Source organism: Mobula birostris, chromosome 7 (genome assembly GCF_030028105.1).
Source record: "Mobula birostris isolate sMobBir1 chromosome 7, sMobBir1.hap1, whole genome shotgun sequence".
Classification (NCBI taxonomy): domain Eukaryota; kingdom Metazoa; phylum Chordata; class Chondrichthyes; order Myliobatiformes; family Myliobatidae; genus Mobula; species Mobula birostris.
The window spans coordinates 105,321,221-105,340,549 of record NC_092376.1 but is presented as its reverse complement, the minus strand read 5'-3'; the positions used below and the strand labels follow the sequence as shown (position 1 = coordinate 105,340,549).

Below are 19,329 nucleotides of genomic sequence, written 5' to 3'. Positions count from 1 at the left end.
TGGGCTCCGATGCACCATCTCTGCAATACCCCTTCATCTGAGCTGCAGCACAATTGGGCAGAGGTGCATCAGAGTAACCCAACAGCATACCTTCAGCCTCAAAGAGCTTGAAGCCACAGCCCTTTGCAGGTAACTGATTCCCACCCACGTGCCTCATCACAGCCCTCTGCAGGTAACTGATTCCCACCCACGCGCCTCATCACAGCCCTTTGCAGGTAACTGATTCCCACCCACGCGCCTCATCAACCCTCCACAGTTGATGAGCAGCACATTTCCTTTTATCATGAATAAACACTCTCAGGCATTGAATCATTGTGTAAAGAAAAGGCAAAGCTTTCTTGTTCTTTAGCATTCCTTTTGAGATGCCAGGACAAGGACATCAGCCCTCAGTTAAATACCACTGGACTAGACATACTCAGGCATCATCCTTGAAGAAGATGGCAGAGTTTGTCATTGAAACATCAGGTATAATCGGTACCTGTGCCCAGCTGGAAGCCCAAGAAGAGTTTTTTCATCATATACACCAGGAAAGCACTAGATCCTTTTTCCCTTTTGTCAGCCCATGGGAAAGTTAAGCTGTGTTTAGGGAGTATATAGCCTTCCAAGATTATTCAGATACAAAAGATAAAGGACCTATAAAGTGTATTCATACCTTACAGTGAAAGCTTACTGTACTTAAGTAAGAATACAAAAAATGGAAGATGGATGAAGCCATGCAGCTCCTTGACGTTGATCCAGCATTAGGTAAAATAGCAATTGACCTAATCCTTGGCCATCACAAATTGCTGCTCAATTCCCATGACCCTGCAGTCCAGATCTTCCTGCTTCAGTCTTCATTGTAGCCTGAACAACCACAACCATCTGAAGTAAGGAATTCCCAAGATTCACTGGGGCAACATACACAAATTACTGCAGAAACTCAGCAGGCCATGCTGCATCTGGGAAAAGAGTAAACAGTCAATGTTTTGGGCCGATCTCGGCTCAAAAATCAATGGTTTACTATTTTCCTAGATGCTGCATGGCCTGCTGAGTTCCTTCAGCATTTCGTAAGTATTGCTTGGATTCCCAGCATCTGCAGATTTTCTCTTGTTTGTGATTCACTGGGGCAAATGGCAATCTGCATTTACCCTTCAAACAACTTTAGAATCTTGTTTACTTCAGTGAGATGACTTCTCACTGTTCTAGACTCTGCAGTACAGACCCAAACTGTTTGGTTTTACCTAATAAGACAACCTTTTCTATTGAGAAATCAACTGGGTGAACCTTCTCTGTACTGCTTCTAAAGTAGATCCTTCCTTAGATAACAAGACAAATCAATACTCCATACTCCAGACAATACAGTTGTAACTAGATTTCTTTACTTCTCTACTCCATCTCTGTTGCAATACAATAGTTTTTCCAGTGTGGTTAGTAGGGTTCTGTGGACTTACTTATGTCTACAATTAAATGCTGCTTCACTCCTGGTTTTACTGGCAGTGTTGAAACCTTTGCTGGATCAAGGTCAAATACTGTACAACAGTGATAAGAATTGCAAGCTGTCCTCAGAACATGTAGTTCATTCATTTGGAGAAGGGCAAGTGCTAGAAGTACTTTCCACAGTTCGAAAGCTGTGGAATGTCAATATATGGATGATGAAGGGGAACATTGAATCTATTGGTCCCATTTGTCAGAAGAAAAAAACACAATCTACATTGTCCTTGTTAGTGGAATGAAGAGAGAAGGGACTGAATAAAATGTCTTTAGTGATTGCTGCTTTCAGGGAAACCAAAATACACAGGGGGTTACTGAGACAGGACATGATAAGATGAGATTTAATTCTGACTATGCTTTCACAAAATAATGTCAAACATTTTGAACACAGTAGCTTCTGGTTAATCGGGACAGATTGGAGCAGCACATTTTCACCCAATTAAGGTGGGTGCCTTAATTACTCAGAGTTTCATGGAAATCGTTAAAAAGGTATAAAATACAAACTGAGTAACAAATTATGTATTTAAATGAAATATAGAAACAATAACAACACTACCAATAATAATGCAATACTATAAAACATTAGTTCCTAACGAGTTTGTGAAGATTCAGCATGGCATCTTAAACTTTGACTACCTTCTATAGATATACATATAGTGGAGAGTATATTCACTGGCTGCATCATAGCCTAGTATGGAAATAACAATGCTCTTAAATGGAAAATCTTACAAAAAGTAGTGGATACGGGCCTAGCTATCATGGGTAAAGCCCTCCCCACCATTGAGCACATCTGCACAAAGCACTGTCACAGGAAAGCAGCATCCATCATCGGGGAACCCCACCACACAATAACAAGGTAAAAGCTTTCACATTGTGGTGCTGTTTCAACCAATTCTACCACCACCACACGCAGCAAGTAGTGTATTCAACATTTTTGTACCATTGATTTGAACCCTGTACTGTTGTAGATCTTGCCGAATTCAACAAGGCACAAAAATGTGTCCAGTTCTGGCTGGGCCATGTATAGACTGTCCATGGACACGATAAGAAGATGACAACCACACAAGAAGAAGTGTTGAGAAACAGGTTTATTGCCAGTATCAAAACCTTTGCTGGACCAAGGTCAAATGTTGACCCAAAAGAAGTGTTAAGAAACAGATTTTTAAAAAAATTACAATAAATGGTCAAAAGATTAGATAAACTGCTGAATTATCTGAATTGTCATGAAAATCAAACTGATTCAAGAAAGGGAATCTGTATTTCCAAAACAACATCCCATTTTACTGACCCAGGGTGCTCACTGCTTTGTGAGTCGACATTAATGTCATTAGCACAAGTAGGTTTGAGCAGTGCAACCTGTCACAGCTACCAGACTGTGGAAAGTACATAACCTACTGTGAACAAAACTAAACAGATGAATCTCTCCTTAACCTCTTCATTTCTCGTAAGTTGTCCTACTGATTTCCTACTGCCCATATCATCTTTAGTTTTGATGCTTTGCTAAGCATCTGGAAATGTAATGGGGTGTTTCGACACTTAAATTTTAAAATAATATCACAGCTGATACTACATGACAAAGGAAAATAGTAATAAACATGAGACCCTGAACTTTGATGTGAGCTGACACAATAGCTAAAAAAAAACGTAGGTCCAACATCCGGAATTTACAAATGGCGATTGGAAAAAATTATTTCATAAAATTAGTGATTGATACATTGGATACAGATTAATTCCTAATCTCCAAGATTATTTTGGAAATTGTAATGAGTTTTTTTGGAAATTACTGCTTTGTTCATGGTCAATAGTTTGAAATCTCCAAGTGTACCATTGTGGCAAGCCAGCATTATAGATCAGAGAAGAAGGCTCACTGGGTATTTTCTGGGAAAAGGCATTGAAGATAACATTTCTAGCATCATTCACCTCCAGAGACAAATTAAACAAATGCCTCATCCTGTTGCTTATGCTACCTTCTGGATCTACTTGGCACCATAATTCATTCTTGTTTTAAAAGATTGTGGATTGATGTTTTGAGGAGTATAAAAAATTGGGATTTGGATCTTTTTTTCCCAATGTTACGCCTAAGGGAGCACAAAGCACAGTATCCAATATCGCTGTGATGATTTTATGCTCTAGTATCAATTGTTTGGCGACAATAAAGTATAAAGTATAAAAGTATAAGGTAGCGCAAATGAGCATTCTGCTACATTAAGTTGTACTACCCCTATATAACAGAGAACAGAGCAGCACATGATAAGGCCCTCCATCCACCAAGTTGTGTTGAACTAATTAAACTGCTAACAAAACTAATCTCTTCTGCCTGTACAAGGTCTATATCCCTTCCATTCCCTGCATGTTTCTGTGTCTATCTGTGACCTTCTAAAATGTCTTCATTTGATACTGACTGTCTACTCTATCTATTCCTCTCATGGGCTTATAAACTTCAATCAGATCTTCCCTCAGACTCCACCACTGCAGACAAAACAACACAAACTTGTACAACCTCTCCTTATAGTGAAGAACCTCTAATCCAGGCGACATCTTGGTAAACCCCCTCTGCACCTCTCCAAAGCCTTCATATCCTTCCTAGAGTGGAGCAACCAGAAGTGAATGCAATACTCTAGATGCAGTTTAACCAGAATTTCAAAAAGCTGCAACGTAACTTCCAGACTTTTAAATTCAGTGCCTTAATAAAGGTTTGCATGTCAAACTCCTTCTTCACCACCCCATCAACCTATGCAACCACCTTCAGGGAACTACAGACTCAAATCCTCAGATTCTCTTCTACACCAACACGGTTTTGCCATTAAATGTGAAATGTCCCTTTATATGTGTTCTCCCTGCCTCTCAAAGGTTGCATGCTGCCGATATTTGGTGCCTTGTAATGAAAGATGCTCTATTCCCAGCATCAGAATCCCTTCCCAAGTTTATTGCAGACATTCATCAAAGTAATGAAATGTAACATTTGATAATTACATATAAAAAGTAGCAATCCAAAATCAATTCAATGTCTTTTCAGTCAATCTGCTACTGTCAGGAGACCAATACTTATCCAATTTTTGTAAAGCTAGGACCACATACCTTGTACACCACCAATTCATGAGTACCATCCTGCAGTGTCGTACCATCATCTTTCATCAGCCTTACGAAGGCCATTGCAAAATTTTTCTCACTTTTGTCTTTTGCTGTAAGTTATAAAGAAAGTAAAGCCCATCAAATCTGAAGATTGGAGGGAAAGAGAACAGAGAGGACAAGGAAAGCCAAAGAGTTCATCGAGAATGAGGTGAACAAATTGAATAGGAATTGCTATATTCCTGACACAGTGAAAAGCTTTTGTTTGCGTGACATCCAGACAGATCATGCCATACATTAAGGTAGCAAAAAGCAAAAAAAATGCGGAATATAGTGCAGTAGCTACTGAGAAAGTGCATATTTATGTGAATAAACAAACAAATAAAATGTAAGGGTCACAATGAGGTAGGTTTGGAGATCAAGAGGTTATCTTTAGAGTTTGGGAGGTCTGTCAAAATTCTGAAAACAGTGGGTTAGAAGCTGTCCTTCAGTCTGGAGGTAATTTCTTTCAAGCTTTTTTTTTATCTTCTAACCCATGGAAGAAGAGAGGGGAGAGAATGTCCGGGGTGGAAGGGTCTTTGATTATATTAGCTGCTTAACCAAGGCAGCAGAAAATGAAAAAGATGTAATGTTATGGATAGGAAATTGGTTCGCATAATGGACTGAGCTGTGTTGACAACACTCTGCAGCGTGTGAGGGGAGATTTTGAGAGGAAATAGAGTATAAGGGGATATAAACCAGAAAGGGGAAATGTGGGTGCAGTATGCATGCACAGCCAGGGGAGATACAATTTTCCAACACACTTTATCTAGCTTGATGAAATATGCTGCATAAATATAACTGGTTCTTAAATGTAGGTTATACTTACATTCTTGTGATGATCTATGTCTAAACATAAATCTCAGGTGTATCCTTTGCATTTCTTCCATTGGAATAGCCAACTAGTAAAAGGCAGAATTGTGAGAAAATTAATCAGTTGTACTCATTAACTTGATAACTCAGATACAATGTTATATTTCACTTTGCACATTTTCCAAATGACTCCCTTTCACTTAGCTTTCTCAATATTTATCAATTCAAGCCAATACTAAGAAGAAATCAGTAGATTTTGGTTTAAATATTTTCATAAATATTCATATTTTGGTTAAGAACTCCCTCTTCCTCTTCTGCTGTTGGGAAAAAGAGTAAACAGCATTTTCCTCTGCAATAGTATGCGATAGGAGAACACCATGCAAGGAACTCTGGGCCAGAACTTCAGAATCAGAATCAGAATCAGGTTTAATATCTCTGGCAAATGTCATGAAATTTGTTGTCTCTGCAGCAGCAGTACAAAGCAATGCATAATAATAGAAAATAAACCTTGAATTACAGTAAATGCGTATATATTAAATAGTTAAATAAGTAGTTCAAAAATTGAAAAGATAAAGTACTGAGGTGGTCTTCATGGGTTCAATGTCCAATCAGAAATTTGATGGCAGATGGAAGAAACTGTTGCTGAATCATTGAGTGTGTGCCTTCAGGCTCGTGTACCTCCTCCCTGATGCTAGCAATGAGAAGAGGGCATGTCTTGAATGATGGTGGTCCTTAATGATGGATGCCACCTTTTTGAGGTATCACTCCTTGAAGATGTCCTGGGTACCATGGAGGTTAGTGCCCATGATGGAGCTGACTAACGTACAGGGAATTACCAATTTGTTAGCATTTAACCAACTTCTCCTAACCCCTCACTCTATCACCAGCCCCAACCAACATGCCCTGGAGGGATCACACACAGAAGTGCTCAACTTGCTGGTGGATCTCCAACAGCAGGTTCAATTTCCCAAACATGCTCCGATGGGAATTCAGCATCGAATAGAATAGCAGACATGTTCTAGCTCAATCCACCAACAGTGAGGTGGAGTCACAAATTCTGCTGAACTTGTGCCAGATTACACATGGCATATGGCCTTACACATGAATGGTAAGAAACAGGAGAGAAGGAAAAGTAATATTTTTTTCTGAACTAGCTGAATTTCCTTTACAAACATTTGTGCTTTTTAAAATTAAAATGCTTTCAATCACTTAATTTTATTTCTTTTAATTTAAGTGCTTCTGATGGGCAAACTACAGCCAGCAAACTGCTGGCATGGTTTTCTAAGCAAAGATCTTTTCAGCTATTTTATCATTAGGGCTTGTGGTGGCTTCACCTACTTGGAAGTACTTCATCATGGAAGGCCTTGTTACAGCTTTAGGATCAGAACAACACTTTATCCTAAATCAAACAGGACTGAGATAAGTCAGCTGGTTGAGAGATGTAACAATAACAACCTTGCACTCAACAACAAACACAACAAAATCTACAGGAGATGGAAATCCAAGCGCACACACAAAATGCCTGGCCTGCTGTGTTCCTTCAGCATTTTGTGTGTGTGAACCTTGCACTCAAAGTCAGTAAGATCAAGGAATTGATTGTGGACTCCAAGAAGGGGAAGTCAAGGGACATATACCAGTCCTCATTGTGGGATCAGCAGTAGAAAGGGTGACTAGTTTCAAGTTCGTGGGTGTCAACATCACTGAAGATCTATCCTGGGCCCAACATATTGATGTACTGTAATTACAAAGAAGGAACAGCTGCAGTTATATTTCTTTAGGAGTTTAAGGAGGCTTGGCATGTCACCAAAGACACTCACAAATTTCCACAGATGTACCGTGGAGAACATTCCAACTGGTTGCATCAGCATCTGGTATGAAGAGGCCACTGCACAAGATCAGAAAAATCTGCAGAAAGTCATAAATTCAGCCAGCTGCATCACTAGCTGCTAGCCACTCCAGCATCAAGGACACCTCCAGAAGGCAAAGCCTCAAGGATCATTAAGAATCCCTATCAGCTAGGACATGCTCTCTTATCATTGCCACCATCAAAAAGAAGGTACAGGAGCCTGAAAATACACACGATATTTTAGGAACAGGTTTTTTCAAATTATGGCTTAATATCTTGACTTTAGTTGAGGTGGAATTCATCCTTGTTACCTTGGACTAATCCCCAAATAAACAGTGATGTGTTGTACTATGTCCAAATGTTCCATTGAAATGCACAAACTTGGCAGGAACAACATTTTTAGTTCAGTTAACTGTGGATTCCCTCGGAATCAATGTTAATATAATGTGTGTCACTTTGAGATTGATGTCTGTGCTTAAATAATAAAGCAAAACTTGTGGCAGTGTTTGAGGTCATCTATTAGGAAAAGCAGAGCAGTGTTGTCTGTAGATTCATAGAGACACGAGAGACTGCAGATGCTGGAATCGCATCCCACTGAGATTTTACAAAGTGTCCATGAGCAGGCAAACTCAAATCTGTCAAACTGATGAACGAATGATGTTCTGATAAGTCATTCATCACAGAACAAGGAGAGGAAATAGCAAACCCAGAAATGACCTGACTGTTGAGTTGTTTAATGGTTTAGTCTTTAATCACAGAAAGACTGAATACCATGGAGAGCATACTAACTAGTCGTGTCACTATCTGGTATGGAGGGGCCACTGCTCAGGGTCAGGAAAAGCTGCAGAAAGTTTTAAGTTCAGCCAGCTCCATTATGGGTGCTAGCCTCCCCAGCATCCAGGACACCTTCAAAAGATGGTGCCTCAAAAAGTTGACATCTGTCTTTAAGGACTCCCACCACACAGGAACATGCCCTCTTCTCATTGCTACCATCAAGGAGAGGGTACAGAAGCCTAAAAACACATATTTAACATTTCAGGAACAGCTTCTTTCCCTCCGCCACCATACGCTTGAATGGACAATGAACCCATGAACAATACCTCACTATCTCTGTTCTTTTTTTTTGCACTACATATTTAATTAAAAAATAAATATTCTGATTCTTCCCCATCAATCAGGTCCTAATGATTGTTCGCTGAAAATAATCAAATTCTTGACATGCTGTTGCTCATTTTGAAATTGCTGTGATTAATTATTGATTATCTTCCATGGAAGCACAGAGAAGATTATGGTAATTGTCTTTTTAAGAAGTTGCAGTCATTATGGAGCTTGCTCCTCCACTTTGTGATATATTTATACTTTAAGAGTTTTAAAGTAACATTAATGAACATTACAAAACCAATAAGAGTATGTCAGACATCAGTTGCCTTTTTGACAACTGCAGTGAAGTTATAAAAACTCGCTTTGTCATCAACATAGTGAAGCTGACAACAGTTTCTGAGTGAGAAGTCAAAAGGCAGCTCTCTGCTGTCCCATGTATGTAGCTGGATTCAAGTGTAGGCCTGAAATTCATCAAGAACTTCAATGTGGCTAAACATGATCAAGGCTTCAGCAAAGTCTTAGACTGCAATATGCACCCATTACAGAGGAAATTGGCAGAACCCAGCCAAGGCTCAAGACTCCAAGAGAGCAGGAGCAGTGGATCACTTAACCCTTACCAGCCCAGCCATTCAATATGATTTGTCCCAGCCCTCAGCTCCTCTTCTGTGCCTGTTCCGCATTGCTCTCAATTTCTTGATATTTCAAACATGCATCTTAAAATATCTCCAGTAATTCAGCTTCCACAGTCCTCTAGGTCAGAGATTTCCAGATTGTTACTACCTCTGCAAAAATAATTTCTCAACCACTTCAGTTTTAAATGACCACCCAGTTATCTTGCAAAATCTGTGAAGCCTCTGTGGAAGGCCATTCACATAGGCTTTGGCTCTTGATAACACTAACAGCATAGTGAGCTGTCTATAGATGTGGAATTAAGCAGCAAATAGAGCTGATAATGTGGAAAGAAAATAAATTATTTCAGCTTGCTTAGAGTCTAGGACAAGCATCAGAGTGTACACAATTATTTTAGAAGTAAATTAAATTAAAAATATTAAATTAATTTTCTAAATTTAAAAGAGAAAATACTGGAAACACTTATCAGGTTAGACAGCAAATGCATGTAAAGATCTATGTTTGGATGAAGCGCCTTCAATGCCTGAATATGTTATTGTTCCCCTCCCTATTGGTACTATTGGACCTGATAAGGATCAGCCATTCAGTCTTTATTTACTTTTCTATCATGTTGGAGGACAGCAGTGGATGGAGCTAAAAAAAAACACTAGAGCTTTATTCAACAAAAAAAACTTACACCTGGACATTTCTACCAAGCAAACACCCTACATAGCCGCGTACGCTACACTGTACTCTACGTCGTAGCCTGACGTGCACCTCCCCAAAAATGTAACTACACGTTGCGGTGACACAGACTGCAACAACTATGATTGGTCCGCTTGGTAGCATCGCATTTCCTCCTGCGTTGCAATAGCTTCCCATTGGACGACTGAAGGGCAGGGAAGGAACTCTGGCTGCAATGCTTTCCATAAAGCTTTACAGACCTCCCAAGTTATGGAGGACACTGAGCTTGACATCAGTTTGTAGATAGCTGCTACAGCCTGTTGACTTCCACCTGAAGCTAAAACTTGAGTGGTGATTGCCAGTCTCTGAGTATACTGTACGTACACTGATGCAAAATAAATGGTTGGAGACAATGAACCAAATCGTCAAATCAACCTGCCGACATCTGAAAATATTTGAAATCCATTTCCTTGTCCATGCCTCTCAGTGGTTGGGCAAGCACAGAAAATTCACCCTCCTTCAGCTTCAGTTGCCATTGTTTGAAGTTTGAGTTTCTTCGTGTTGGGTTTCAACACAAAGAAACTCAACACAGTGGCATAGAAACCCCACCGCCAACTAACGTTTTGGCGGTGAATTACAAAGTGACGCAGACACACCAACGCACAAGTATAAATGCTCACAATGGCGTAGGCCACTTGCATAGGCTACAGCGTAAGCTAATACGCACAAGTATAAATTAGCCTTTACAAAGCGGCAGTATAGACAGTGAGTGTTGTTGATCACATGCTACAATTCTTAAAGGGATGCATACCAATTGCACATAAACCACTTGTATTCACCAGATGTGAAGCTGGGTTCTGTGCAATTACTTCAAAGGCACAAATTTAGAAAGTAAACAAATGCAGAAAAATAAAAGCAATAAGTGCTAATATCTAAGCAGATCAGGCAGCATTTGTGGAAAGAGAGAGTTAAACTTCAATGACCTTTCAATTGACCACAAATCTTCATGAATACCAGCAGAACTGTTTAGTGTATCCAGCACTTAGCGTTTCAATCTATGTACAAGTTTGAGGCCCCACTTGAAATGTAAGTTCAAATCAGTAGCTAAATCTGGCACTTGAATTTTAAAATTAAGTTAATTAATGTTAAACATGGGTCTACTGCATTGTTGTAAAGAAAGCACCTGGTTCATAAGACCACAAGACATAAAAGCAAAATTAATCCATTTGGCACTTTGAATCTGCTCCACCATTTATTCAATGGCTAGTTTGTTTTCCTTTCAACTGATTTCTCCTGTCTTCTTCCTATAACCTATGACATCCTTACTAATTAAGAACCTATCAACTTCTGTTTTAAGTATACCCAATGAATTGACCTCCACAACTTCTGTGGCAATATATCCTACAGATTCATTCAACATCCTTCAATCCTTACTATTGTTCCAGTCTGATCAATAAGTGTCTCTAAGCCATGAATATTATTGAGTCTAATTAGTACCTAAGCTTGTGCAGGGAGTCAGTGATGGACAATAAACTATTATATTGCTAGTAATACTTATACCCTGAGAGCAAATAAAAATAATGGTTACATTAGCTTTGGGTCTATTAAAGCCTCATGTTAAAAAATCTTACTCCTGTCTTCAAATCCTGGCATGAATTCATTTCTTCTTATTTTATACACTCTTCCCAACATGTAACCTCTTGAAGGCTGTTCATCTCCAAGCCAGACTTCTTTTTCCATCTTCTCCTTCCTTCTTCCCAGAAGAGCCCTCAACCACTCCTCCTTCAATTTTGTCTCTCCAAATCATTTTTCTGTTAGGATAGCCTTGAAACTTCTCTTAATCCCTTCTGCGGGAGCCATGTATTCTGTGTGGTGCATTTATTATGTGTATTATGGTAACTCATCACATTAATGCAGGCGTGCTAAAAGCAAAGGTTACATATTCATGCTTGTTTCATGTCAGTTTGCAGCTTGGGACCAGCGGAGGTCATATCTTTGCTGACCACTTAGATAACATTCAATAATGTTTAATTGTACATTTGCTAATTGCTACTAAAGGATCAAAATAGGGAATTTGATGCTTTGGAGCAATCATTGGAACCGTGGACATGTGATGTGAGTATTACAGCTCCATCTGGGTTCACAGGCTTGTGCAATTGTTTTGTTTTGTTTTGATTTTGGATCAATTTTTTTGCCACGATGCCTCCTATGGGTCACCTCCTCGAACATCGCGTTATGTTGCAGTTCAGGTATAGTTGCACATCTGGGAAGTCACATCAAATCAGATACGTATCTTGCCTTATCCACCATGGTGCAGTGTAATTCCTCATCTGGATGAAGCTCATAGTGTTAACATTATGCATGGCAATCATAAATACACCAGTGATGAGTACAAGGAAAAGGAAAGCTGGAAGTATTTTTGCACAAACTGATGTAGTGCAAAACAAAGTGCTAAAGTAACAATATCGGAAAAGGAAGAATTCACGGTTCAAGATTTAGCAGCACCACCAGTAAAGAGATATGAAAGAGATAATAGGTTTAGAGGACTGAGAATATTGGGAAGTAGATTTTCTTGAATCTGGTCACCCAGGTTTTCGAGCTCCTGTATTTTCTCTCAAAAAGTAGAAGAGAGAAAGGGAGATCACCAGGGTGGCAGGCACCTGAGATGATATGTTAGCCTTCTGGATACAAAGCACCAGAGAGATGGAGTGGATGGAAGGAAGTGATAGACTGAACAGTGCTGACCACTCATCAGTCCAGAGCACAGCAGATGACATTCCAAGCTGAAATGCAAATGCTCTATGTCACATCTGTTAAATAAAAAAAAATCCTCATGGATATGCCAAATGTTCTCGGATGCATAAGAATGTACATGCAATGATATACCTTCAGGATCACTGCATTAGTATGTAAGGACGTGGAGAGGTCGTAGGTGATACAGATGCCTGGGGACCAGAAGGAGTCGACCACCCCTACAGCATTTCTGTTTATGAGAATAATGTTCTGTTCACCCAACTATTTTCTTAGCTCAATAACCACCTCTTTCACCTCGCTGACATTAATGGCCAGGTTACTGTTCTGACGCCTGGGCACATCACTATGTTAGAAGTGTGCAAGTGTAAATGTGCTTGTGGTCACAGACCTAAAACATTAACAGTATCTCTTTCCACAGATGCTGCCTGGCTTGCAGAATAATTCCAACATGTTCCTATTTTAGTTTTCCAGCACCTGCAACATGTTTGAATTTTATCACACATTTAAGTTGTCGTGGTCGCGAAGTACTGAAAATTTTGCATGTGTGTTTGAGGGTCTGTGAAGAGAGAAATCACCATATTGTATCCTGTGTACTTGGGAACTGTGACATCAATGATCCTTGTCTGTTTCTGATGTTAAACCTTGCCACTGTCAAGTGAACAGTAAGGTATTATTTCCTATTCAAGTCCCCTCTCATGCTTCACATTCGGATATCAGATTGTCACGTGACTATATCCTATCATCACCATAATGAGACCTTATACCCTGCCAAACATGCAGAGCAGCCTGAGGATGTATTCTCCCCAGCTCAAAATCAATAAACAATTGTCAGACTCACTATCCTCAAAAACCTAGTTCACACATTGTTATTGTTCCTCTCCGCACCTTGTGGTGAATCGAACGGTAACCTTGCCATTCTTTAGCATTAGTCTGTTTTACTTTACGAGGTTGAGTTGCTAGCCTGACACGCAACCCAGCAGGATGGAAAGTGTACAAGGAGCCAGCCAGATTGGAACCCGTAACCACTCGCTTCGAAGTCCAGTGCAGATGCCACTATGCCACCGGCCGGCTAATTCATACATGGTCGCTGTTAAAGTAGATTATGAATGTAGGCTTCCCTCTCTTTTTTCCTATTGCATCTGTGACCTAGCAGTATTGTGCAGTCAGGGAGGATGCTGGATAAGGTCACGTTGCCAAGGAAAATAACCAGCTAGGTAGAATTGTGGGTGATGAGATCTGCAAAGCAGATCCAGAATGGATGTTGGGGCTGAGGATTGGTTCTGATGATGAGATCCATTTTGGATAACTGGTTGTATGCAGAGATAGTGTGGGGCTAGCTGGATAGTAGACATCAGGATATCCGTGCCTGCCACCTGAGATTTCTGAGCCAGCCTCTGTTGGTTGTTCCAAGAAACACATGCTATAAGTCCTCCCACAATGTTCCAATGACAGCATTGCACAAGGAACAGCATCATCTCTGTAATCACTCTCAGGAATACCTGGAGTGACTCAGACCAATATGGAAATAGTTACTTTCATGTTTTACTCTAAGAAATAAAGTTATGTAACACGCTGTAAGGCTTCACTGCTAATGTAATGGCCTCTCTGTAATGTTTCACTGCTCAGTTTCTCTGTAGCAGTAATGTTTGGGTTATGACTAGAGATAATAGGGGCTTTGAAATGTGCGCCATCCAGTGAGGGGCATGTTGTTCTTTCTTGTGGGTCTGAGAGAAGGGATTTCGTGGTCTTTCGTCAGCGAGAGATGAAGAGAAAAGAGACGAGTGGAGAGAGTTGGTAGATCGCCAAGCAGAGTGGATTTGGATCAAGAGTCTGAGGGTCCCTGACGCTCAGATGAGCTTGATGGGGAATGAATGGGCGGAACTGTGAGCTCCAATGTGCACGTTAGACTGGTTCATTAAAATAGGCCTTTTTTCTTTTTATTTTCTTTACTAACCCTATAATCAGATTAAGATTTATAAAGTTCAATCATTTAATTGCACATGGTGTACTGTCTGATATTTTGCGGTGCGGATTTGTAACAGGGCGACACATCACGCAGCATCCACAGAAACGAGATTTCTCAGTTTGGCTGGGCCAGAGGCTGTCTTCCCTAGACAAATGCCTGCCGGCTGAACCTGAAGGTTACAGTAACATAGCATAAATGAATTACTAGTCCAATGTCTTAGCACTGAGGATGTCACAATGGTATCAACAAAACATGCCATAGTGTTTAAAACTAGAGTGTCTCAGCTACCAATGCTACAACACTGACTTCACTTCAAACATGCTCCTTTGAATGACCTGAAATTATATGGAAGATGCTGTAACATGTAACATTTTCCTTGTAACCTATGTTTATAAACAGTTTTGTAATAGTTGCACTGACCTTGATTGTTTCCATCCAGCGTGGCTGTTTGACCTGATAGTAGATGACCGATCGGTATTCACTGACCAGCTTGTCTCCTGCTCCTAAGCAAATGGAATTCTGCACCAAAACAGTGTAGGCATGTAAAATAGATTGCCTAAACACATACATAATAACACAGCTTCAAGTAACTAAACAGCAAAACTACAGCCAAATACTGATACAGAATACTTAATGATCTTTTTAAAACTGTTCGTTTCTTTTACAATTCCTTTGATCATGTTTCATCCATTAATTCCACCTTCCTCCAAGATCCATGCTATTCTGAAACCTCAGTTCCCCTCTCATTCATTTATTGTTGATCCAAACTCTCTCACCCCTGGTTATTGACCAATCCCACCTGTACCATCAGTGTATCCTTCTCTTTCCAGGAGGTCTAACTGCTTGACTATTAGTAATTGTCACCAGTGATTCGACATCTCCCAGGGATCTTGCCCTGGCATCCTGGTTGTGGCCCTGTGGATGCTAACCTCAAGGAGGATTCAACTTTTTCCCATTGGAATTCCATACCATTGGGTTTCCAGCAGTTAATAATCTGGAGTGGCATTTGAATTGACTCTACTTCCCTACACACTGAAGTTCAAATTGAACCAAGATTAATTCAACACCAATCATCAACTGAGAGGACTAGTAGATAAGACTGTCGACTTCCATTAATCAGACTCCATTGAATCAAAACAAAAATTCTTACCGGAATAATTTTGCCATCTTCATTGCAGACACACATTATCACTTCCACATTCTTCTGGGTGGTCTTGTTGTATTTGTCAAAATCTCCATACTGAATGTTGATGTAGATATCATTCCTCACATCACCTATAGTTTAATGAGGGAGAGAATTGTTCTTACATGAGTAGTTTTATAATATTTTAGTATATGAGGGAAAACATGATAAAAAGGATACCAAGTATCTCCTAAGTCTAAACAGGTATCAGCTACATAGAAGTCATATAATTAGGCCACAGTTGGAGCACAGTATGCCATGGTTCCCCAGAGACTGGTTTCAACCTTTAGTGCACTGCTTGGGAAGGTGGTGGATTCTGAGACCCGCACAACATTTAGAAAGTATCTGGTTGAGCAGAGTAACACATCCTTTCTACTTAATGAGCCCACATTGCCCAACTACAGCCATGTGACCAACTTAGCTTCTAAAACACGTCTTTGGAATGAGGGAGGAAACCCACCGAAACAAGTGAAGAATGTACAGTGGCATGCAAAAGTTTGGACACCCCGGTCAAAGTTTCTGTTACTGTGAATAACTAAGCAAGTAAAAGATGAACTGATTTCCAAAAGGCATAAAATTAAAGATGACATACTTCTTTAATATTTTAAGCAAGAAAACTTTTTTATTTCCATCTTTTACAGTTTCAAAATTACAAAAAAGGAAAAGGACCTGAAGCAAAAGTTTGGGCACCCTGCATGGCAGTACTTAGTAACATCCCCTCTGGCAAGTATCACAGCTTGAAAATGCTTTCTGTAGCCAGCTAAGAGTCTTTCAATTCTTGTTTGGGGGATTTTCGCCCATTCTACCTTGCAAAAGGTTTCTAGTTCTGTGAAATTCTTGGGCTGTCTTGCATGCACTGCTGTTTTGAGGTCTATGATGTTTGGGTTGGGAGACTGAGGGCCATGGCAAAACCTTCAGTTTGCACCTCTTGAGGTAGTCCATTGTGGATTTTGAGGTGTGATTAGGATCATTATCCTGTTGTAGAAGCCATCCTCTTTTCATCTTCAGCTTAACAGACGGTGTGATGTTTGCTTCCAGAATTTGCTGGTATTTAATTGAATTCATTCTTACCTCTACCAGTAAATGTTCCCCGTGCCACTGGCTGCAATACAAGCCCAAAGCATAATCGATCCACCCCCATGCTTAACAGTTGGAGAGGGGTTCTTTTCATGAAATTCTGCACCCTTTTTTCTCCAAACATACCTTTGCTCATTGAGGCAGAGAAGTTCTATTTTAACTTCATCAGTCCACAGGAATTGTTTCCAAAATGCATCAGGCTTGTTTAGATGTTCCTTAGAACCTTTTGAATAGAACTTTTTTTGAACAATTTCCCCTCTTTCTGTCCCATCCAGATGAAGTGTCAAGATCCAAATTGCTGACTGTACAGTTCCCTTAATGAATGCTACTGATGTGCTGAGTTCCTCTAGCACACTTGTGTGTTGCCCCAGTATTTATTGTCCCTTCCGGACCAAACCATTTCAGTGTCTAACACATCTGTTACATACAGGTCAAACCTGGTAAGGATGGATGATTTGCTATCCTGAGGAACATTCCTTCGTAAACTAGATGGATTCATAGACAATCCTCCCCACACTCCCCATGGATCATCATTACAAGAGCTAACAGTTTCATTTTAAATTATAGCTTATTAACTGATTTGTTTTTTTAACTTCACTACTCTGTATGGCTCAAGGTGTGAAACTCACTGCCTGAAAGAGAGAAAGAGGCAGAAGCTATTGTCACGGTTGAGATATACTTGGATTAATGTGTCATAATCAATGGGGAAACAGGCCCAGAGATAAAAAGACAGATCAAGCTGGATAGTTCTTCTTGGGAACAACGGAGTTAGTAGCCAAATGGCCTCAATGTGCTTGCTAAACTTCTGTGATTGTGAGATGTACTTCACACTCGAATGCCTTATTGTAGAAATGAAGTCAATGTACAGACTGCATCACGGTAGGGTAGTGGTTAGCGTGATGCTATTACAGCTCAGGGGTTGGAGTTTGGAGTTCAGTTCTGGCATTCTCTGTAAGAAAGCTGGTACATTCTTCCCGTGAGCACCTGGAATTCCTCCCGGTGCTCTGGTTTCCTCCCACAATCAAAAGACATTCTGGTTTGTCGGTTAATTGGTCATTATAAATTGTCCTGTGATTAGGCTAGGGTTAAATCGGTAGGTTGCTGGGCGGTGTGGTTTGTTGGGCTGGAAGGGCCGGGCCTATTCCGTGTTGTATCTCTAAACAAGTGAGCTAATGATCCCAACGCAGGGTAATGGGAAGCCTGTACAGGAAACTCAAACATGAGAGGAGTTTGTCTTTCCCAGTGCCAGAATGAAATCCTGTTTCTCTTTCTGTCAACCTCAATTCTTTGTAAACACTTTTTATTTTAAATGCATCATTAGGCCTTATTTTAATATTTTACATGTTATTATCTCTGTCCAGCTAGTTAATGTAATACTCCCGCTTCATTCATTCCACTGCCATGTTTAATTCCTTTGATACCCAACATTGTCATGAAGTTTATCCTATATGTTAAAACACCTGCAATTTGGAGGAATCCTAATGAAAATAGTCAAGTTCTGATGAAGACAAATCAAAGGTGTTAGCAACTAGTTCTTGAGAGAGCTGGGACCAATTCAATATGATGTTAAAAAAGAAACTTCAGTGCTTGAACTATGTCCTCTCTTCTTGACAACATAATCTAGTCCCATGTGGAGGAGAATAAATTCCCTTGTCAAAATTAGAAAAAAGGCATATGGGCATTGAGAAGCTAGCCAAATGACGCCAATTCACAGCTGCTCAAAGTATGATCACAACAGGCAGGACTGTAACCACCTACAGCCCGAGAAACATTAGAATTAATGCTCTCTAAAAAGTGCAGACTTAGATGAACAATTTTCCTACACCACATAGAATAAACAATATTCATTTTTATCCTCATCCTTAAATTCTGGAATGGCTTGATTTTGTTTTGAACTATTGTTAAGGATAGAGGACTTAACAGGTAACGCTAAAAGCTCTGAATGTATTGACGTGGCTTCATTTTGTGTTATATATAAATACCAGTTGGTTATCTCGAGTGGTACATGCAGGGAAGAGAAATCAAGTACATTGTTCAGTGAATCAAACTTGAGACTGGTAGAAATTTGACATGGTACAATTCTCTATTTTTAAATCATTCCCCTGCTCTTATACTGATTTTGTTCCTTAAATTTGCATTAAGACTCAAGGCTTTATTTTAACAAATTCAGTTATTTTGGGAAGCAGAAAGCTACTTGGAGATTTCAGACCCAGTACAATGTTCTCAGAATTAAAAGACTTAAATCCCTATTTTCAGAATTCAGGATTGTTTAACGTCATTTCCTGTACACAAGTGTAAAGGAGAAAGATATAATTGTCACTCCGGATGCAGCACAAAACTAACACAAAGATAAAGAACACAATAATAATTTTAAAAAACAATCAAAACAAATACACAAGATAGTTTTTACAGTGTACATAAATTGTGTATCTCTAAAGAGACACTAGTCTGCACATAAGGTTATTGACAGGATATAATAAAGTAGTGGTGGAGTTAGTCGGTGGAGGTGTCAATCAACCTTACTGCCTCATGAAAGTAACCATGGTCCTGGTGTGGATGCTATGTAACCTTCTCCCTGATGGGTGTGAGACAAGAGCAGGGTGGGTGGATCCTTCATGATATTACTGGCCCTTTTCTGGCACCTTTGTATATGTATGTCCTTGATGGTAGGTAAGCCAGTGAGCAGCGGGCAGTTCTGACCAACCTTTATAGAGCCTT

At 39.9% G+C, this 19,329-nt stretch overlaps 1 protein-coding gene across 1 annotated transcript in view; it reads right to left on the bottom strand.

Annotated features, from left to right (window-relative positions):
• The window catches only part of LOC140200352 (dedicator of cytokinesis protein 2-like), a 699,328-nt gene that overhangs the window by 521,252 nt on the left and 158,747 nt on the right, over positions 1–19,329 (bottom strand). Inside the window, exons 14-17 of the mRNA XM_072263559.1 lie at positions 15,502–15,626; positions 14,772–14,870; positions 5,408–5,480; positions 4,549–4,652 (exon numbers count right to left, since the gene is read on the bottom strand). Coding sequence (XP_072119660.1) covers positions 4,549–4,652; positions 5,408–5,480; positions 14,772–14,870; positions 15,502–15,626 — 401 coding nt within the window. The remainder of the gene's footprint in view (positions 1–4,548; positions 4,653–5,407; positions 5,481–14,771; positions 14,871–15,501; positions 15,627–19,329) is intronic.